The following is a 23250-nucleotide window of genomic DNA, read 5'->3' on the forward strand; positions in this document are numbered from 1 at the left end:
GTGTGCTGTTAATTCTACAAAATATCAAGGACTGATTGACAAACGTGTCAAGTCCTGATTATACGCAGTTCTTCAATCCAAAATTTACTAGTATTGAGCCAGCTATTTGTATAATCTTTTTGTCGCCTCTCGTCGGTCAAGCAGTCCCAGGTCAGTTGCAGCATTGGTTTGATGCACAATAAAGCTCCCTCTACTCTGCCCCAGATAGATGGTGTAACCCCAAACATACACCACCCCATATTGCTTCATTGTGAATAACCGCTTTCCATATCAGCCAATCTTCTTGCTTTCCTGACTGTCTCTGCTAATTTTGATTTGTGGATCCACACCCACTAAGAAATAGATTGAGCCTACTAAAACTTATTTTTCGTTAGACCTTTTGAAACTGGTAAGAGATTGCTATCCCATCAATTTGAACTGGATCTAAACTCTTGGCAGTGCACGAACTGCACGACACATTCCTATGTCTTGCTCTGCTGACCACACTTTGTATGATCTCAGAGAGGGGGTAGAGTTTGGGTGTTTATTTTTTGCAAAGCGAACATATAAGTCATTAAATTTTTAGAAAAATTCCAAACTGGCCAGCCAGAGTTACTTCATCTCAGTATTGAATATCTTTCCAAATCCCACCAAAGGTTACCACTTGATTACAAGTTTCTGAAATCACGCAAGAAAATTGCAGCTCGTGAAGGCGACCAATTTATCACATTGGCAGAAAATCCATTCTAAAAACTTAGTGCAGTTTTGCACAGGCCCACAAAACATCCGGTTTAAGGAGTAACTTCAAAACATCTGAAAAAGGACAGCAGATGATTTGGTCCATTGATTCTGTTCCATCTCGTGCGCAACCTGGCCTCAGCATTAAACTACTCCCCCGCCCCAACGGCCACATAATCTTCTGGGAGAGGTATCTGAATGTGACTGACTGTGATCTTACAGCACTGAACTCTTGAGAGGTGGAGAGTTCCAATAAGTTCATTGTGGGGGGGCGGTTTTGTGAATAGATGGATTTTTCACAAGTTGAAGGTCACTTCCTCCTTCAGACCTCTGGTTCAGTATTATGTTGCCACAATGGAAATTTTCTTAAATTTTATAGTACGGGGCATGATCTTCCGTCAATTTTGAGTCCTTTTTCTCAAATCTATGGGTGTTTTTGAGTGGGGAGATTTTTATTTTAAAACTTCCCCCCACTTTTTTGGGGGCTCTGCATCTTTTGCTTTCCTCCCAACTCCAGAATGTGAGTCTGCTGCTGCATGAGTGATTATATAGAATTACATAGAGTCTACAGCATATAAACAGGCCATTTGATCTGACTGGCCCATGCTGATGTTCCTGTTCCACACAAGCCTCCTCTCACCCCTCTTCATCCAACCCTATCGGCATACCTTTCTATTCTTTTCCCCATTATATGTTTATCCAGCTTCCCCTTAAATGTATCTATGCTATTCACCTCAACTACTCCTTGTGATAGCGAGTTCCACATTCTAATCACTCTTTTGGTAAAGAAGTTTCTCTTGAATTATCTGTTGGATTTATTAGTGTCTATCTTATAATTATTGCCCCAAGTTTTTAGTCTTCCCCAGAAATGGAAATGCCTTCTCTAGGTCTACCCTATCAAACCCTTTCATAATCTTAAAGACCTCTATCGGGTAATCCCTCAGTATTCTCTCTTCTAGATAAGAGCCCCAGCTTGTTCAATCTTTCCTGAAGTTTATAATCTCTCAGTTCTGCTATCATCCTTGTTGTAAACCTATTTTTCTTCATCTCCGGTGTCTCTATAACCTTTAAAATATGAAGCCCAGAACTGTGCACCGTATTCCAAGTGTGGTCTAACAAAGGTTCAATATAAGTTTAATGTAACTTCTTGATAAAGTCTCTCATAAAAGACTGTTAGCTAAAGTTGAAGCTCATTGAATTGAAAACAAATTATTGACCTGGTTAGAAGATTGGCTGAGTGGCAGGAAATGGAGTGTAGTGATAATGGGAAGGTATTCAAATTGGCAGGATGTGACTAGTGGAGTCCCACATGGATCTGAGCTGGGTCTTCAACTGTTCACTATTTATTAACGACTGAGATGAAGGCATAGAAAGTTGTACATCCAAGTTTTCCAATGACTCAAAGATAGGTGACATTGTAAGCAGTGTAGATGGAAGCATAAAATTACAAAGTGATATTAGATTAAGTGAACGGGCAAAACTGTGGCAAATGGATTTCATTATAGAAATCCACTTTATAATCCACTTTGGACTCAAGAAGTACTGTGTTCAGTTCTGGACACCACACCTTAGGAAGTATATATTGGCCTTGGAGGGAGTGCAGCATACATTTACCAGAATGACATCTGGACTCAAAGGGTTAAAAATTACGAGGAGAGATTACGCAAACTAGGGTTGTATTGCATGGAATTTACAAGATTAAGGAGTGATTTGATTGAAGTTTAAGATATTAAGGGGAACTTAGAAAGTATTTCTATTGGTTGGGGAATCTAGGAATAGGGGACATAGCCTAAAAATTAGATCTAGGCCTTTCAGGAGCGAAGTTCGGAAACGTTTGGAACTCTGCCGCAAACAGCAGTTGATGCAGGGTCTATTAATTTTAAATCTGAGATTGTAGATTTTTGTTAACCAAAGGTATTCAAGACAGACCACCGGACATCTCAAACCGCTTTGCAGCCCATGAAGCTCTTTTTTGGAGTGCCGTCACTGTTCTAGTGGTAGGAAACGCAGCAGCCAATTTGAACACGAGCAAGCTCCCACAACAGCAATGTGATGATGACCAGATCATCTGTTTTAGTGATGTTGATTGATTGATAAATATTGGCCAGGTCACTGAGGTTAACTCCATGGGATCTTTTACGTCCACTTGGAGAGCAGACAGTGCCTCCGTTTAACGTCTCATCCAAAAGACGGTGCCTCTGACAGTGCAGCACTCCCTCAGCACTGCACTGGAGTGTCAGCCTAGATTTTTTTTTTTGTGTGTTCACAAACCCACAACCCACTGACTCAGAGGCGAGAGTGCTGCCCACTGAGCCACAGCTGACGCAGGTATTAAGGGATATGTGGCAAAGGTGGGTATATCGAGTTTGATCAAAGATCAGCCACGATCTATTTGAATGGTGAAACAGGCTAAATAGCTTACTCTTGTTCCTGTGTTCTCTGCTTTTCAATTGCATCCCTTTAGAGATGAGCCCCAGTGGTTTTTGTTTTTTTACGGCCTTATTAACTTGCGTCGCTACTTTGTGTATCTATACCCCTAGATCCCTTTATTGCTCTACCCCATTAAGCTTCTTATTTTCCAAGGGGTATTGTAAGAGGTTCTCGGAGTGTTGTTGTGCCTTGGGTGTCTCTCTGGGCTTCTGCCCTCACAGCTTATGCCTGGCCTGTGAGGTACCCTGAGTGCTGCAAGAGCACCCCTGGAGAGATTGTGTCCACAGCTTATGAAGGGGGTTTTGAGACTCGTGCGTCCCCACAGCTTATGCCTAGCCTGTGAGGCACCTGTGAGTGTCAAATACTCATAACCCCTTCTTCCCTAGCCTGTGACACACAGTTGAGCGTTTTCGAGGCGCTCCTAGCTTCCCTTACACTGTTCTGACATAAGACTCACGATCAGGAGATGTAATACAATAGAACTGAGACAAGGTGATTCCAAGAGGAACTTTAGGCTTCTAATTTATTTGACAAGGTGTATCTCAACAAACAGCAATACACCAACAAAACAATCCCCCTAAATCCCACGAAACGGACACAACGAAAATCTTTACACAAGTTTAGCAGTACAGTGCCCAACCTCCCACCTTTCCTGGCCTAACTGAGTTGGGAGTTCTGGGGACCAGAGATTATACTCACTACTGTGCCTTCTGCAGTCTAGTGGTTTGTTTCTTCTATCTTCGGTGTCTTCGGACACTGGTTTTCCTTCAGTGTCGAGAGTCTTGTTGGTTGTTGGATGACGAGGGCAGGGAACCACCCACACTACGTCAGAAACCCCTTTTTATAGCCACATTATCCAGTCCGCCTCTCCTGCTGAAATTGATTCTTCCCATTGGTGGGCTTTGTGATTTTGAAAAATGCAGCAGTTTTCGATTATTGCGGGTTTTTTCCACTGATAACCTACTCAAGGTTTGAATGGGTGTTGATTGCGTTGGCCTCCTGTAGCCATTGTGTAGGTCCTTGGTTTGTTTTGGGTTCCCTAGTTTTCTGAAGATCTGCATCATTTCCTTCCATAGTGTAAACATGGGGAAGACAATAGTCCGATAATGGCTGTGAGTCAGTCGCACAGTTTTCGAGCAAGTGCTCTCCCATTGGCTTGAAAGCCCCATGCTTCGGGCTGACTCTGTCTCACCATTGGCCCTCCGGTGTCCTCCCCCGTCCAATCACTGCTCTGCCAAGGTCAAACTGTTATCGGTTTCAATTCACAGCACAGACTGATCCCACAGCCCTTTTCCTTCTGGGTAAAATGAGGGGGTTTTCGTCCTCCCCTACATAATGTGGCTTCATCATTCATCCTACAAAAATGCATCAGATTAAAATTAACTTGCACGCCCATTCTACAAGTTTATTAATGTATTTATTTTGTCGCAGTCTTCCTCGGTGTTAACCATAACCCCAAATTTGGTGTCCTCTGCAAATTTCGAAATTGTACTTCCGATTCCAGAGTCCAGATTGTTTATGTAAATGGTGAACAACAGTGGTCCCAGCACCAATCCTTGTGGAACACCACTTCTCACCTTTTTTCCAGTCTGAATAGCTACTCTTGACTCCTTTTTGTTTTGTAGCCAGTTTGCTATCCATTCTGCTACTTGTTCCCTGTCTCCACACGCTCTGACCGTAGTCATGAGTCTACTATGTGGTACCTCACCGAAGGCCTTTTGAAAACCCAAATAAATTACAACAACAACTTGTATTTATATAGTACCTTAAATGAACTGAAATGTCCCAAGGCTCTTCACAGGAATATTATGAGACACAAGAATTTGACACCGAGCCACATAAGGAGAAATTGGGGCAGGTGACCAAAAGCTTGGTTAGAGGAAGATTTTAAAGAGCATCTTAGAAACCTAAAAACATAGAAATTAGGTGCAGGAGCAGGCCATTCAGCCCTTCAAGCCTGCACTGCCATTCAATAAGATCATGGCTGATCATTCAACCCCAGTACCCCTTTCCTGCTTTCTCTCCATACCCTTTGATCCCTTTGGCCGTAAGGGCCATATCTAACTCCCTTTTCAATATAGCTAATGAACTGGCCCCAACAACTTTCTGCGGTAGAGAATTCCACAGGTTAACCACTCTGAGCGAAGAAGTTTCTCCTCATCTTGATCCTAAATGTCTTACCCCTTATTCTTAAGACTGTGACCCTTGGTTCTGGAACTCCCCAGCAACGGGAACATTCTTCCTGCCTCTAACATGTCCAACCCGTCAGAATTTAATGTTTTTATGAGATCCCCTCTCTTCTAAACTCCAGTGGATATAAGCCCAGTTGATCCAGTCTCTCCTCATATGTCAGTCCCGGGAATCAGTCTGATGAACCTTCGCTGTCCTTCCTCAGATTAGGAGACCAAAACTGAACACAATATTCTAGGTGTGGCCTCACCAAGGCTCTACAACTGCAGTAAGACCTCCCTGCTCCTATACTCAAATCCTCTAGCTATGAAGGCCAACATGTCATTTGCTTTCTTCACCGCCTGCTGTACCTGTATGCCAACCTTCAATGACTGATATACCATGACACCCAGGTCTCGTTGCACTGCCCTTTTCCTAATCTGTCACCGTTCAGATGATCTGTCTTCCTATTTTTGCCCCCAAAGTGGATAACCTCATATTATACTGCATCTACCATGCATTTGTCCACTCACCTAACCTGTCCAAGTCACCTTGCAGCCTCTTAGCATCCTCCTCACAGCTCACACCGCCACCCAGCTTAGTGTCATCTACAAATTTGGAGATATTACATTCAATTCCTTCATCTAAATCATTGATATATATTGTAAATAGCTGGGGTCCCAGCACTTAAAGGAAGAAAGAAAGGTAGAGACGCGAAGAGGTTTAGGCAGGGAATTCCCGAATTTGGGCCGAGGCAACAGAAGGCACGGCTGACGACGGTTGAACGATTGTAATTAGGGATGATCAAGAAGGCAGAATTAGAGGAGCTTAGATATTTCGTCAGGGACGGGGCGCTGAAGGAGGTTACATCTGTTGTTTCAGATCCAACCCTAACGTTGTCATTAAACCTGCTGTCAAGCGTGGTGCTGTTGTTTGGCGAACTGACTTCTCCCTTGCGGAGGCTGAATGTCAATTCTGACACCACCTCCCTCCCCCTGGACCATGAACCCACTACCGAACATCAAGCCATCATTTCCCGGACCATCACTGAGCTCATCTCATCTCTGGAGATCGTCCCTCCACAGCCATCAACCTCCTAGTTCCCCAACCCACACAGCCTGCTTCTACCTCCTTGCCAAGATCCACAAAAAGAACTGCCCCGGTAGACCCATTGTTTCAATCTGTTCTTGCACCACAGAATTGATTTCTTCCAATCTCGACACTTTTTTCTCCCCTTGTCCAGTCTCTTCGCACCTACATTTGCGGCTCTTCCAATGCCCTCCGCCACTTAATAAATTTCCAGTTTCCCGGCCCCAACCACCACCATTGATGTCCAATCCCTCTACACTTCCATCCCTCATCAGGACAGCCTGAGGACGCTCCACTTCTTCCTCAAGCAGATGTCCAACCAGTCCCCATTCACCACCACCCTCCTCCTTCTGGCTGAACTTGTTCTCACAGTGAACAACTTCTCCTTAGTCTCCACTCGCATCCTCCAAATTAAAGATGTTGGTATGGGAATCCCCATGGATCCTTGCTATGCCTGCCTTTCCGTGGGATACATGGAACATTCTTTGTTCCAGTTTTACTCAGATCTCCTCCCTCGCCTCTTTTTCCAGTACATTGATGACTCTATCGATGCCATTTCCTGTTCTCGCCCTGAACTAGAAAATTTCATTCACTTTGCATCCAATTTCCACCTTTCCCTCACCTTCACATGGTCCATCTCCGACTCTTCCCTTCCCTTTCTCGACTTCTCTGTCTCCATTTCTGGGGCTAGACTACTGACAAACATTCATTATAAGCCCACTGACTCCCACAGCTACCTGGACTACACTTCCTCTCACCCCGCTTCCTGTATGGACTCCACTCCGTTCTCCCAGTTTCTTAAGTCACATCCATTCTCCCAGTTTCTCTGCCTACGTCGCATCCGTTCTGATGACGCCACCTTCCATACTCGTGCTTCCAATATGTCTTCCTTTTTCCTCAACTGAGGATTCCCCTCTACCGTAGTTGACATGGCCCTCGACTGTGTCCGTTCCATTTCCTGCATTTCTGCTCTCACCCCTTCCCGTCCCTCCCAGAACCATGACAGGGTCCCCCTTGTCCTCACCTTTCACCCCACCATCCACGTTCAATGGATCATCCTCCGCCATTTCCACCACCTTCAGCGTGATCCCACCATCAATCACATCTTCCCCTCCCAGCATTCCGAAGGGACCACTCCCTCCGCAACACCCTGGCCCATTCTTCAATCACCCCCAACACCCCCTCCCCTTCCAACGGCACCTTCCCCATGCAAGTGCAGAAGATGCAACACCTGCCCTTTTACCTCCTCCTTTCGCACTGTCCAGAGCCCCAGGTGAAACATCGATTTACTTGTATGATGTCACCTCTACATTAGAGAGACCAAACGCAGATTGGGTGATTGATTTGCAAAACCTTTGTTCAGTCCGTAAGAGTGACCCCGAGCTTCCGGTTGCCTGTCAATTTAATTCTCTGCTGAACTCCCACTCTGACCTCTCCATCCTCGGCCTCTCACTGTTCCAATGAAGCTCAACACAAGCTCGAGGAACAGCCCCTCAACTTTCGTTTAGACACTTTACAGCCTTCTGGATTCAACATAGAGTTCAACAATTTCAGACCGTAACCCCTGCCCCTATTTTTTTGTTTTTTTCTCTCTCTTCCATGGCAGCTGTTGATAATTCTGCCATCTCCATTTACACCCTATCTAGACTCATCTTTTGTTTCTTAACTTGTCCCATTACCATCTCCTTTTGCCTTGCACCATCATCCCTTTTGTCTCTTAATCTCTTCTGCCTTCCACCCTATCACACACCTTCCTTTTGTTCTTTCCTCCCCTCCTCCTTTCACTGCCCCTGCATTTCCTTAAGAATGTGTTACATCTTGAACTTTTCTGGTTCTGACAGGAGGGGGAGGAAAAGAGAAGCACTTTTTAATAAATTAGGCCGCAGTTCCTCAAGTCATTATTATCTCATTTTCACCCATCATCCTATCACAGACCTTCCCTTTTGTTCTTTCCTCCACTCTTTCCCCCCCCCCCCCCCCCCCCAATCACTTGCTTAAAAACCTGTTATATCTCAAACTTTTTTCCAGTTCTGACGAAGGGTCATCGACCTGAAATGTTAATTCTGTTTCTCTTCCACAGATGCTGCCTGACCTGAGTATTTTCAGCATTTTCTGTTTTTATTTCAGATTTCCAGCATCCGCAGTATTTTGCTTTTGTGCATTGGAATAGTCGCGTTTAGAGGTACCAAAGGCATAGATGCGGGTTTTGGGAGCGAATGAGCTGAGGCAAGGACGGAGACGGGCAATGTTCCAGAGGTGGAAATAGGGGGTCTTAGTTATGCTTTGGATATGAGGTCGAAAGCTTATTTCAAGGTCAAATATGACACCAACGTTGCAAACACTCTGGTCCAGCCTCAGACAGAAGTTGGGGAGAGGGATGGAGTCACTGACGAGGGACTTTGTGGTGGGGACCAAAAACAATGGTCTTCCCGATATTTAATTGGAGAAAGTTTCTGCTCATCCAGAACTGGATGTCAGACAAGCTGGGAAGGTAGCTCAACCATGGCTAACAAGGGAAATTAAGGATAGCGTTAAAACCAAGGAAGAGGCATATAAATAGGCTAGAAAAAGCAACAAACCCGAGGACTGGGAGAAATTTAGATTTCAACAGAGGAGGACTAAGGGTTTAATTAAGAAGGAGAAAATAGAGTACGCGAGGAAGCTTGCAGGGTACATAAGAACTGACTGCAAAAGCTTCTATAAATATGTGAAGAGAAAAAGATTAGTAAAGACAAACGTTAGGTCCCTTGCAGTCGGATTCAGGTGAATTTATAATCGGGAACAAAGAAATGGCAGACCAATTGAACCAATACTTCGGTTCTGTCTTCACAAAGGAAGACATGAATAACCTTCCGAATGCACTAGGGGACAGTGGGTTTAGTGAGAATGAGGAACTGAAGGATATCCTTATTAGGTGGGAAATTGTGTGAGGGAAATTGATGGGATTAAAGGCTGATAAATCCCCGGGGCCTGATAGTCTGCATCCCAGAGTACTTAAGGAAGTGGTCCTAGAAATAGTGGATGCATTGGTGATCATTTTCCAACAATCTATCGACTCTGGATCAGTTCCTATGGACTGGAGGGTAACTAATGTAACGCCACTTTTTAAAAAAGGAGGGAGAGAGAAAGCGGGTAATTATCGACCGGTTAGCCTGACATCAATAGTGGGGAAAATATTGGAATCAATCATTAAGGATGAAATAGCAGCTCATTTGGAAAGCAGTGACAGGATCGGACCGAGTCAGCATGGATTTATGAAAGGGAAATCATGTTTAACGAATCTTCTGGAATTTTTTGAGGATGTAACTATAGTAGAGTAGTGGACAAGGGAGAACCAGTGGATGTGGTGTATTTGGACTTTCAAAAGGCTTTTGACAAGGTCCCACACAAGAGATTGGTGTGCAAAATCAAAGCGCATGGTATTGGGGGTAATGTACTAACGTGGATAGAGAACTGGTTGGCAGACAGGAAGCAGAGAGTCGGGATAAACGGGTCCTTTTCAGAATGGCAGGCAGTTACTAGTGGGGTGCCGCAGGGCTCAGTGCTGGGACCCCAACTCTTTACAATATACATTAATGATTTGAATGAAGGAATAGAGTGTAATATCTCCAAGTTTGTGGATGACACTAAACTCAGCGGCAGTATGAGCTGTGAGGAGGATGCTAAGAGGCTGCAGGGTGACTTGGACAGATTAGGTGAGTTGGCAAATACATGGCAGATGCAGTATAATGTGGATAAATGTGAGGTTATCCATTTTGAGGGCAAAAACACGAAGGCAGAATATTATCTGAATGGCGGCAGACTAGAAAAAGGGGAGGTGCAACGAGACCTGGGTGTCATGGTTCATCAGTCACTGAAAGTGGGCACGCAGGTACAGCAGACGGTAAAGAAAGCAAATGGTATGTTGGCCTTCATAGCTAGGGGATTTGAATATAGGAGGTCTTACTGCAGTTGTACAGGGCCTTCGTGAGGCCTCACCTGGAATATTGTGTTCAGTTTTGGTCTCTTAGTCTGAGGAAGGAAGTTCTTGCTATTGAGGGAGTGCAGCGAAGGTTCACCAGACTGATTCCAGGGATGGCTGGGCTGTCATATGAGGAGACTGGATCAACTGAGCCTTTATTCACTGGCGTTTAGAAGGACGAGAGGGGATCTCATAGAAACATATAAGATTCTGATGGGACTGGACATGTTAGATGCGGAAAGAATGTTCTCGATGTTGGGGAAGTCCAGAACCAGGGGACATAGTCTTAGAATAAGTGGTAGGCTATTTAGGACTGAGATGAGGAGAAACTTGTTCACTCAGAGTTGTTGACCTGTCGATTTCCCTGCCGCAGAGAGTTGTTGATGCCAGTTCATTGGATATATTCAAGAGGGAGTTAGATATGGCCCTTACGCCTAAAGGGATCAAGGGGTATGGAGCGAAAGCAGGAAAGGGGTACTGAAGGAATGATCAGCCATGATCTTATTGAATGGTAGTGCAGGCTCGAAGGGCTACTCCTGCACCTATTTTCTATGTTTCTAAGCAGTTTGACAATTTAGAGACCATGGTGAGGTCGAGAATTGGTAGTGAGGTACAGCTGGATGTCATCAGCATACATATGGAAACTGACCCTGTCTTTTCAGATGATGTTGCCAAGGGGCAACATGTAGATGAGAAATAGGAGGGGGCCAAGGATCAATCCTTGGGGGACACCAGAGGTAGCGATGTGGGAGCGGGAAGAGAATCAATTGCAAGCAATTCTCTGGCTCTGATTAGATAGATAGGAATGAACCCAGGCAAGTGCAGTCCCACCCAGCTGGATGACGGGGAGGTGTTGAAGGATAGAGTAGACAATCATGTCAGTGGCTGCAGACAAGTCAAGAAGCTGGGTCATTGAATAAATGTAAGACCAGAGATACAGTTTCTTAATCATTAAAGGGTTATGTGGAGTGGGCAGGGAAGTGGACCTGAGTCCATGATCGGATCAGCCATGAACCTATTAAATGGTGGAGCAGGCTCGAGGGGTTGTGTGGCCTACGCCTCCTCATTTCTTATGTTCTAAGGACGAGGAGGGATAGTTTTCCTTTGTTAGTCACAAAGGATGTAATTTGTGACTTTGAGAGCTGTTGAGTAAATTCAAGGCGGAGATCAATAGATTTTTGAATATTAAGGGAATCAAGGGTTATGGGGACAGTGCAGGAAAGTGGAGTTGAGGTAGATCAGCCATGATCTTATTTAATGGCGGAGTAGCCTCAATGGGCCGAATGGCCTACTCCTAATTCTTATAAAATACATTGGGGTCTCTCTCACCTTCACGGAGCTTCAGAGGCTTCATATTAAATTGCAATCCATGTAAACTGCACAGCCCTACTCGTTCCTGGTCACCGGTACCATTAGGACAGGAATGACTGGCTCCAAATTGGATGCATTGCATATTTTTCAATCTAAATTAAGCCTCTGCTTGTCTCCAGATACAGTTGCATTTTCCAATCACAGGTGTTGGGCCATAAATCTAGTGAAGTGTCTAGTTAACCTCGTTTGTAAATCTCACTACACTTCATAAGCAGGATGACTGGTGTACAGTGGCTAAAGAAGTTCAATTTACACCAATGTTTTGAGAATCTCAATCACAATTCCATTTGTTTTTCTGTGAACGGCAAAAAACAGCGACCTTGTCCACAGAGAATTGTGAACCTATGGAATTCTCTGCCACTGAAAGTTGTGGAATCCAGTTCGTTGGACATATTCAAAAGGGAGTTAGATGTAGCCTTTACGACTAAAGGGATCAGGGGGTATGGAGAGAAGGTAGGGATGAGGTACTGAGGTTGCATGATCATATTGAATGGCGGTGCAGGCTCGAAGGGCCGAATGGCCTACTCCTGCACCTATATTCCATGTTTCGGTACTGTGGCACGCACGGAAACCTGATTGGAGGGATTCAAATATGGAGTTGTGGGAAAGATGGGCACAGATTTGGGAGGCGATTGCACGTTCAAGGACTTTGGAGAGGAAAGGGAAGTTGTAAGGATGGAGGGGTCAGGGGTTTGTTTTTTGAGGAGAGGCGTGATGACAGTGGATTTGAGGGAGAGGGGGAACAATACCAGAGCGAAGAGAACCGTTAACAATGTCAATTAACATGGGAGCCAGAAAAGGAAGTTGGGTGGTCAGCAGTTTGGTGAGAATAGGGTCAAGGGAGCAGAAAGTGGGTCTCGTGGACAAGATGAGCTCGGGGAGATCGGAGAGAAATTGGAGAAAGATGTGAGGCTGGAGCAGGGGCGATCCTTAGAGAAAGTTTGGCCTGGTGGGCTAGGGGAAGGAAGGGCAGAGGCGGCTGAACGGATGATTTCAATCTTGGAGACAAAGAAGTCGATGAGCTCCTCACACTTATTGTCGGAGGTGAGGGTGGAAACTGGGGAGAGGGGTTTAAGAAGACGGTTAGCAGTGGAGAATAGAAGCTGGGGTTTATCTTGGCATTCCAGAATGATTCAGGAATAGTGAGCAATTGCATCACAAGGATGTGTATAAAAGTGGGATCAGATTTTTTTTTTAAATTGTTGCAGTTTTGCTTTTTAATTTCAAATCCAGCCTAAACCAGTGAAAAATTTGTCAATCTACAATAGTGAATTATTAAAACAATTTTTTTTTTTTAAATGAGCATTGCCATAAAATAGTATCTCAAAGTGTATTGTGCAATGGTTGAGATGCAGGTTTCCTGACAGCTTGCAAAAAGAAAAGCATTTTCCATGGCATTAAGTGTGTAATGTATGCTGGTGTGAGAAACGGCAATAATTCTAAACCTCTGGCAGATAGATCTCTACAATATTGAGCAGCGTCAAGTGTTCCAGTTGCTCTTGAGGTGCCTTTACCTATCGTGTTGCTTGGTGTGGTGGGGAAGGAGATGGCTTTTGGGCTGTATGGTGCAGAGGAGCCACGTAGCTCTGATCGGAGAGGGGCAGGAAGGTGGTGGAAGAGAAATGTGTACAAATGTGTTCGAAATAAGTGCGTCTCCTTGAATGGAGCCTGTTTAATGATGCAAGTCCAGTTGATGAGCTTGTTTTTATTTTGTTTACACGCTTGCCACTGTAATCTGTTCTTTATTGCTATGGATGGGTGTTGCATTGGTTCTTTTGGTTCCACTCCTACCCGAGCATCTCCAGCAATGGCTTCTTCCCATCTTTGCACAGTTATCGCTAGAATCCCCCAAGTATCTAAGCTTGGCTCTCTCCTTTTCTTCATTTATATGCTGTCCTATGGCATCACCATCTGTCCATTTCTCCCATGTACAATTGTAACGCCCAGATCAGCCATGATATTAAATGGCGGAGCAGGCTCGTGGGGCCAAATGGCCTACTCCTGCTCCTATTTCTTTATGTTCTTGTGTACCTTTCCACCGCCTCTCAATCCTCCACTGCCTCCATGTTGACAGAGTGCTTGTCTTTTATCTAGGCTTGGATGAGCTGCCATTTCCTTCAGTGAAACATTGGGAAGACCAAAGCCCCTTCCACATACCCTTGCCATTAATTCCATCCCTCTTCCCATCTACCGTCTGTGGCTCAACCAGACTGTTTGCAATCTCGGTGTCCTATTTGACTGAGCTGAGCTCTGAATATAAATCCCCTCTCCATCAGAGTCCTCGCTTCCAACTCCATTACATTATCCACCTCCGCCCCGATTTCAGACCATCTGCTGCTGAAACCCTCATCCACACCATTGTTACCTTCATACTCGACTCTTCGAATACTGGCCTAGCATCAGCCTAAATGTTAGCTCATCCAGAACTCTGCTACCCATATCCTACCCAGCACCATCCCACTCACTCATCAGCCCTGCCCTTGTAGACCGACATTGGCTATCGTTCTCCCATGCCTCAAATTTAAAATTCTCATTCCTGCATTCCCCATATTTGTATTCCTTCCGCCCTACAACCTCCACACCCCCCCCCCCAACTCTGCATTCCTCCGACTATGGACTCATGTGCACCCCCTCCCTCTGCCCTACCATTGGTTGCGCCTTCAGTCACCGCATGCTCTGCAAAATCCTCCCTTAAACCCTCTGCCTCTTCACCTCCCTTTCATGATAAATCCTACGCTTTTGGTCAAGCAGTCGGTGAACCCTCCTAATATGTTCCGGTTTAGGCATGACGTACAGTTGCTTACTGATTAGGCCACTATGAAGCGCCATGGGATTTTTTAATACTAAAGCTGCTATAAATGCAAGTTGCTGTTTTACATCAAGATGCCGCTACTTTTTCCTTCCAACGCCCCATGCTTCTCGTTCCTTGAGATTTCCTTTTATTGCTGGCAGTCGATGTGAGTATAAGCTTCCTTTTCCTTCGGGCTTCCTTTTATTTGGTACTGTTGTGAATAAAATCTTTACTTTCAGTCGGCTATTTCTCGTGTGGTTCTCCTTTCCAGACCACTGCTTTACCTTTGCATTCATTTTGGTTTACCAACAGACAGACTTTGAACTATGATACGCTTCCCTGAGCTTTACTTCAGTCATTAGAACTTTATAAATCACAGGTTAGGCCTCAGCTGGAGGATGGGCAATTCTGGGCATCATACTTCAGTAAAGATGTAAAGGTCTTAGCGTACAGAGGAGGATTACCAGGGATGAGGGACTTCAGTGATGAGGAGAGGTTCGGACTGTTCTCCTCGGAACAGAGAAGGTTAAGAGATGACCTAAAGGAGGATTTCAAGATGATGAGAGGTTTTGATAAAGGAAAGCTGTTCCTCTGGTGAGTGGGTCAATAACGAGAGGTCACAAAATCACTGGCAAATGATCTAGCAGGGAGGTGAGGAGAAATGTTTTCACTGAGTTGTCAGGATCTGGAACGTTCTACCTGAAAAGCTGGTGGAAGTTGATTCCATGAATAATTTTAAAAGGGAGTTAGACAGGTAGTTGAGGATGAGGAACTTGCAGAGTTACGGACAGAAAGCGGGGATGTGGGACTAAACACGACTGCTCTTTCAAAGAGCCAGCACGGGTACCACTGGCCAAATGGCCTCCTCCTGTGCTATAATTTTCGATTAATTGTGTCTCAATCACTTTCTTGTTGTTTTCTATTGTGAAATTTGGTTGCTATCACATGTATATGCCATAGGTGCATGAGGCAACTGTTTTATTTTCTTGGGGTTAACTTGGCAATTCTTGTGGTTCATTACTCCATTATACTTAAGCCACAGTTACAGTCACAGTGCCACCTATCGGCACAGTACCTTTTGGAATCTTTAGACCAATATTTAGATTTTTATATGGGAGTAGGAAACGCCTTTTATAAGTCACGTGTGTTTTCTGAGTTAGGGACATTGATAATGAACTCTTGATGAAGTTTCCTAAACTAAGCAGATATCAGCATTTGATTTTGAGGAGTAGAACCATAGAATGTTACAGCACATAAGGAAGGCACTTGGCCCGTTGTCTGTCGGCTCGATCAGATCAGTTCAAACGGATACCGCTGTCTCCCCATAGTCAAATATTTATCCAATTGTATTTAAAAGGTGCAGTGATCTCCCTCAACCACTCCCTGTGGCTAAGCATTCCATATTCCAACAACCCCCTGAATAAGGCAGACAGACTTTAATCTAGTTTGCTCAAACCATGTGCTAAAACGCAAAATAAATAGTCTGGCGAATAGGAAATTCCAGCCTTGTTCCTGGTTGCGGTAGCGGCTTGGGGCTGAGTCAGTACATGATAGCAGAACTGAGATTAGTTGGACTGAGATTTATTAAGCATGAATGATGCTTTCCAGATGTACTTCTCCCCTCTAGTGGCTCTACAACTAGTTTTCATTTACACACAACTTACACATAATGAAGCACTGTTCCTTATTGAGCTCTGCTGGCATACTGCTCTGTTCTTTTAAAGGGTGCTTTTACAATTCCGTGAAGGAGAAATTTGGGACTATGTCACAGCATATCTACATTTGCCACTGCTCCTGACTAAATCCAAGTTTCTATTCTTTCTGAAGAGAGCAGCTGTCAAAAGGTGAAGACAATTTGTCGTTCTCCTTATCCAGCAACAGACTGCGATTTTTAAACATGAAACTTACCAGCTCGCAGCATTCCATGGACACCACGTCACTTGATGGCAGCCTGACAGAAGATCGAATATCTGTGGACAGTGACAGCAGTGAGAAGTACGTTATCCTCCTGGAAGCAGGTACATATTGTATTTACACAGAATCATAGTGTAGCAAATTGAGAGGGAAATCTTGGGTGAATTTAAAGCCAAGCTTTATTGATTTCAGGACCAACTGACTGTGTAAAATGGAAAGCCCGAGTGAAACTAACTGGTAGCATTGTTGAATTAATACCTTAAGGGCTTGCTGTGTTAACCCAACTGGAAGCAGGTATTCAGGAAGTGTTTCTGGGGAAAAAGCTGGAAAATATTTTTAACACCACTCTTGTCACTTAAAGGATCAAATTTTTCAGATATGTGCAGATCAGAAATGGGCAGCCAAGGTTGAGGTGCCATGACTTGTCACAGTTTTTTTTTTGTTGTCTCGCATACCATGTCCCTGACGTGACTGCAACAGACCTTTGATAAGGTACTACACAGTAGGCTCATGACACGGGTTAGGGCCTGTGTGGCGATGGAACAAATAGCTGAATTGATAGCAAATTGTTTTCTTAAAAAGAAAGCAGAGAGTCGGGCTACAGGGTAGTTCTTCAAATTGAAGGAAGGAAGAAGGATCTGTGCTGTGATCATAGTTATTCATAATTTACATTAATGATTTGGATTTAGGAACAAATAAATCAATCAAAATTTGCCAATACCTGTACTAAACTGGAGGGGTATAGATAATACTGATGAAGAATGCAACATAATAAGACATGAGAAAACTTGCAGAGTGAGCAATTAAGTGGCAAATGAACTTCAACGTGGGTAAATGTGAGTTGATGCACTTTAGTCGGAAAAATAGAAACATCACCTACACTTTAAAACATAAACTGAATGGGGTAGAAGAGCAAAGGGATCTAGGGATACAGGTGAACAAATCATTAAAAGCAGTATCGCAGGTTAGCAAAGCAATTAAAAATACCAACAAAGCACTGGGATTTATTTCTATAGGAAAAGAATGCCAAAGTAGTGAAGTTATGTTAAGCTGGTATGACCCTGGTCAGGCCACAAGTGTGCATAGTTCTGGTCTCCATACTATAAAAAGGGCATAGAAGAACTGGAGACAGTGCAAAAAAGATATACAAGGTTGGTACCAGAACTGAGTACAGCTATTGGGAAAGCGTGAACAGGATGGGGTGTTTTTCTTTGGAAAAGAGAAGACTTGGAGGTGACCTGATAGTGGCCTTTAAAATTATGAATGGGTTGGACAGGGTAGGTGTGGAGATAATGGGCCCAAGTTTCCACACGATAAAAAACGTGCGCCCCTCCGAGCTGGGCGCCCGTTTTTCGCGCCTAAAACGGCGCCTAAAAAAAACCTCGCGATTCTGGAGCGTTCTGCAGCTCCTTGTCTGCCTGGCGCGGCGCCCAGGGGGGCGGAGCCTACACTTGCGCCGATTTTGTATGTGGGAGGGGGCGGGTACTATTTAAATTAGTTTTTTTCCTGCCGGCAACGCTGCGCGTGTGCGTTGGAGCGTTCGCGCATGCTCAGTGTGAAAAAAACAGTGGCACTCGGCCATTTTTGTAGTTCTTTGTAGCTGTTTAATTTTTGAAATTTTTTTTAATAAAAGCTCATTGCCATCAGCACATCTCACTGCAGCCTTCTCACTGTCTCCTTCCCTTCCCCCACCCCCGGCGGGAAAGAACGGGCGCCTTCTCTCCCCCCCCCCCCCCCCCCCCCCGCGGGAAGAATGGGCGCCCCCCCCCCCCCTCCCCCAGGAAAGACCGGGTGTGCCCCCTCCCCCAGGAAAGACCGGGTGCCCCCCCCAGGAAAGACCGGGTGCCCCCCCGCGGGAAGGAAAGAACAGGCGTCTCCTCTCCCCCCCCGCGGGAAGAATGGGCGCCTCCTCCTCCCCCCCCCCCCCCCCCCCCCGCGGGAAGAACGGGCGCCTCCTTCCCCCCCCCCCCCCCGCGGGAAGAACGGGCGCCTCCTTTTCTCCCCCCCCCCCCCCCCCTGCGGGCAGAATGGGCGCCTCCTTCTCCCCCCCCCCCCCCCCCCCCCCCCCCCCCCTGCGGGCAGAATGGGCGCCGCCCCCCCCCCCCCCCCCCCCCCCGCGGGAAAGAACGAGCATCCCCTCTCTCTCTTTCCCCCCCCACCCCCAGCGGGCAGAACGGGCGCCTCAGGCTGACTGCAGAATTCTCCGTGCCTGAAGCACTTTCATACAGGTAGGAAGATGGTTTATTTAATCTTTTCTTTGCTTATAAATGTTTATTCAGGTTGGATTTATTTGTATAATATTTGTAGAAGTATAAATAACGATTTATTGTAGAATTTAATGAGTTCCCTTCCACCTCCCTCTTCCCCCCCCCCCCCCCCCCACCTCGTTCTGGACGCCTAATTTGTAACCTGCGCCTGATTTTTTAATGTGTCGAACAGGTTTTTTTCAGTTCTACAAAAATCTTCTCTTGCTCCATTCGACTTTAGTTTGGAGTATGTTTTCACTGTGGAAACTTTCAAATCAGGCGTCAGCGGCCGGACACTTTTGAAGAAAAAATTCTGTTCCAAAGTAGAACTGTTCTACCTGACTAGAACTGCAGAAAAAAAAAATGTGGAGAATTGCGATTTCTAAGATAGTCCGTTCTCCACCAGTTGCTCCTAAAAAATCAGGCGCAAATCATGTGGAAACTTGGGCCCAATGTTTCTATTAGTGGGAGAATCTAAAACTAGGGGCCATAAATACAAGAAAATTACTAATAAATCAAATAGAGAAATGTATTTACTCAGTGATTAGAATGTGGAACTCGCTACCACAGGAAGTAGTTGAAGCAAATAGCTTGGATTCTTTCAGAAGGAAACTATTCAAGTATATGAGAGAAAAAGGACTAAAGATATGAGATAAGGTAGATAGAATGGGAGCAGACTCGTGTGAAGTAGAAACACCAGCACAGACTAGTTGAGCCGAATGGACTGTTTCGGTGCTGTATGTTCTATGTAATTCTATATACATATAATGGCAATCTCAATTCCACCATAAATAATGGTCTCAATTCTGACATGTTGTCAGACACTTAAACTTGTTAAAGTTGATCCAAATCTCAGTGGTTTTCAATGGGCAAGCTCGCACAGACCTTTCAGATGCTCCATTTCACTGAACGATGCATCTCTCGGCTGGTTTCCATGTCAAATTTTCAACCTCTGAGCACCAACTGTAGGATCCCCCCCACCCCGCCCGCCTCGCTGAAGGCACCAATTCACTGGCAGCCCTTCAATACCACAAGTACTCCTTTCTAGTATGAGCCTTAACAGTGAATCTCACCAGCTTCTCCAGCCACGCTGGGCATTGCACTGAGCCTGATACTGTTGTATGACTTCCATAACAACAACTTGTATTTATATAGCACCTGTTAACGTAGTAAAAGGTCCCAGGACGCTTCACAGGCGTATTATAAGACAAAATAATTGACACAACCACCTGCCAGCATGAATCACTGGGTGGATATTAGGGCTGGATATTGTGGCTGTTTTTTTTTGTATTCTCTTTCATCCTTAGTCCAGAGTTCTGAGGTCAATTATAATGCCCCCAACTGCTGTCACTACTGAGATCCATTGACTATGCACAGACCAGGGGTAGAACCTAACACCTTTATGAGCTAATTGGCAGTGCCTTTTACCCACCAACCCATCACAACCATTCTTTATTGCCATGAGCTTTGAATATTACTGAACAATAGTCTAGGGCATCAAAACCTCTGAGTTACTCCATTGGGTCAAAGATTGCCAAATGCCCGGGCCCCTCCACTCCTGGGACTAGACTAAGTGCAATGGTAAAAAGATTTTCCAAGGATTTGGTATTTTAGATTGTATAATGGAGTTGTTGGCTCCTTCACTCTCACTGGCAGCCCTTGAGAGTAAATCTGTGGAATTCTCTGCCCCAGAGAGCTGTGAAGGCTGGGTCATTGAATATATTTAAGGTGGAGATAGACAGATTTTTGAGCAATAAGGGAATAAAGGGTTATGGCGAGCAGGCAGGGAAGTGGAGCGGAGTACATGATCAGATCAGCCATGATCTTATTGAATGGGGGAGCAGGCTCGAGGAGCTAAATGGCCTATTCCTGCTCCTGTTTCTTATATTCTTATGTTCACCTTGGCTCCCCAGCTGGATAAACCCCTCTACAAGTCTGTGTGACTTATTTATGATCAGCAACTGCATCCAATTTCTTTGGGAGGAGTTTGTTATTGCTTTTTTTTTTAAATTCTAACTGAATTCTGTGTGATGATTTGGAATTTTGCAGATGTTCCAAAGAGCACCAGTTTTCATGCCTTTTGGGGAGTGGAATCGCTCTATTAGGAAACTTGAGCATAAACCCGTTAATTGAATTCAGTTAATCTATTCAAGTTGAAAAGATGGTGACCCCTTCCTGCTAGGGGTTACCCCCCATTCATTGGTATCCTTTGTAATTTTGGTTACATGAAAAAACAGTACGGTTTTTGAATGTAAATGTTTTAAGCATGCCATTTTATTAATGAATTGTGCTTTTTATTTGCATTCAATGTGTGACTAACATGTTAAAAAAATCACATTTTGGTAGCTTTATACAGTGTTGATTCTTGGACTTCTAATACTTAGAATCTGGACAGGAATCTCTTGCCCCAGACACCAGCATACACCCGACACCTGGAATGGGCAGCAGTCAGAGTCCACCAGAAATTGTAGATGGAGGGCATAGAGCAGGGGGCTTTCACAAACCACCTACAATCACCAGTTCATCAACTCAGAGTGAGGATAATTCTAATGCAGAACAGGTGAGGGTGTGTTTTACTTCAATTATAACTTTCCTGGTTGGGGTTTCTTCCCTGATTGAAGTTGATAACTGATTTAAAGTCTTGCCGTTGACTGGTATGCAAGATGGAAATGCTGGAAAGTGAAAATGGATGTTGACCGTGCTTATCTCACTTGTTTCATGCCTTCTACCAGCGATACATGCATGTGAAGTTGGGTGGAGAACTGATATTCAGAGCCTCCCACCCTCGGCTAAAGAATTTGTGTGGCCTATATTGGAGGCGCAAAATAACAGGGTGCAGGAACTATTTAAATCGTTTTTGTTAAAAGTAATCCAGCCACAATATGGAAAAAGACTATCGGGAAAGAGCAAGGGCATGGGACTAATTGGAAAGCTTTATCACAGACCGGCTGAATGGCTTCCTCCTGTGTTGTGTGATTATATGCTACTAGTTCTGTGGCAGAATATTTAGCATCTTTTGACAGTGAAATGGTACAGAATTTCTTGTGCTGTAAAAAGGAGTATTGGTGCACAATTTTGACGTATATTTTTAAATGTTGAAATTTAAGTTGCTGTTTTGTTTCCCAGGCATCAGTGTTGTTGTTGAGGATATTTGACGTGAATTGTGGGATTAACATAAGAGGTGATGACGTGTCTGTTGGTGTTCAGGCGAAGGAAGTGATTCCTGATCAGCTGGGCAACATGGACGTGCAGCAGTTTCTGAGCAGTCATACGACAGGTGAGAGACACTGCGTGATCCTTGCTTGCAAAGCAATCAATGATAATGCAACTTGTTCTTTTCATGACTTGGTTAGAGCTCCTTCCATTGTTACAACAATATCCATGGGCCTAACCAGACAAAAAAAATTCCAGGGGTTCTTGGAGGGTCAGTTGTTCACCTATGGATCCTCCAGGGCCATTCAACATTGTAGTTATCATGAGAGGAACTAACCTCTCATGGCTGCAGCTATACAAAGCCCAAGTTAGACCACGCCTGGAGCACTGCGAGCAGTTCAGGGCACCACACCTTAGGAAAGATGTATTTCCCTTGGGAGTGCAGTGTAGGTTTACCAGAATGATACCCGACTCCAAGGGTTAAATTACGAGGAGGTTTACACAAATTAGGGTTGTATTCCCTAGAATTTAGAAGACTATGGGGTGATTTGATCAAAGTTTTCAAGATATTAAAGGGTACAGATAGGGTAGATAGAGAAACTAGTTCTGCTGGTTGGGGAGTGGAGGAATAAGGGGCACAGTCTAAAAATTAGACCCAGACCTTTCAGGAGTGAAATAAGGTAAACTCTTTTACACACACAGGGTGGTAAAAGTTTGGAACTCTCTTCCGCAAAGGGCAATTGATGATGGATCAATTAATTTTAAATCCAAGGTTGATTTATTTTCGTTAACCAAAGCTATTAAGAGATATGGGTCAAATGCGGATATGTGGAGTTAGGTCACAGATCAGCCATGATCTCATCGAGTGGCAGAACAGGCTCGAGGGGCTCCATGGCCTACTCCTGTTCCTATGTTCCAATGTTCTGCCTCCACTGCAAGGGAGGACATTAGTCATTCTTGTACATTTCCAATTTGAGTTGAAGTGACCAATTGACTCCTGAGTACTCCTTCAAGCTAAAACTTGATTTTCAGTCTATGACATGATTCATAATAAGGAAACTTTGTCAACAAAAATCATCCTATTTAGATTTCAATGTCAGCAACATTAAAATTTAAACAAACCGAAATGAGGGAATTCGCTGTTCCTGGATCATACACATCCAAAGTACAAATTAATAAAGGAATGTTCACCATTGTTTTAAAAGGAATGGAGTTGGATTAGGTGGGGAAGGAGAAAAAGAATTTCAACATTAGTTCACCCAAAAGAAGACAAACTCGGTGTATTGAAAAGGGAATAATAGTTACATGTGAGTGACTATTTGGTGTAATGCTCTTACCAGGTGCATGAGTCATGATATGATTCAGACAGAGAAGCTTGTTGGCTATAGCAGTTGGAGTGCGTTTACTGG

At 44.5% G+C, this 23250-nt stretch overlaps 1 protein-coding gene and 1 long non-coding RNA gene across 5 annotated transcripts in view; one reads left to right on the plus strand and one right to left on the minus strand.

Annotated features, from left to right (window-relative positions):
* LOC139227816 (bridge-like lipid transfer protein family member 3A) overlaps nucleotides 1-23250 on the plus strand; it is a 181259-nt gene that overhangs the window by 147365 nt on the left and 10644 nt on the right. For 3 of the 4 annotated variants that reach the window (XM_070858884.1, XM_070858882.1, XM_070858883.1), the window contains exons 15-17: nucleotides 16356-16546; nucleotides 21073-21248; nucleotides 21815-21965. In XM_070858884.1, coding sequence (XP_070714985.1) covers nucleotides 16356-16546; nucleotides 21073-21248; nucleotides 21815-21965 — 518 coding nt within the window. Of the gene's footprint in view, nucleotides 1-16355; nucleotides 16547-21072; nucleotides 21249-21814; nucleotides 21966-23250 lie in introns of those variants that run through there. The other variant, XM_070858885.1, reaches the window with a different exon arrangement.
* Nucleotides 3660-16750, minus strand: LOC139227819 (uncharacterized). Its single transcript, XR_011587476.1, has 3 exons — nucleotides 16701-16750; nucleotides 16437-16498; nucleotides 3660-4502 (listed from the first exon to the last, which is right to left on the minus strand). It is a non-coding gene; the product is annotated as an uncharacterized lncRNA (long non-coding RNA).

Source organism: Pristiophorus japonicus, chromosome 17, assembly GCF_044704955.1.
Source record: "Pristiophorus japonicus isolate sPriJap1 chromosome 17, sPriJap1.hap1, whole genome shotgun sequence".
NCBI classification, from domain to species: domain Eukaryota; kingdom Metazoa; phylum Chordata; class Chondrichthyes; family Pristiophoridae; genus Pristiophorus; species Pristiophorus japonicus.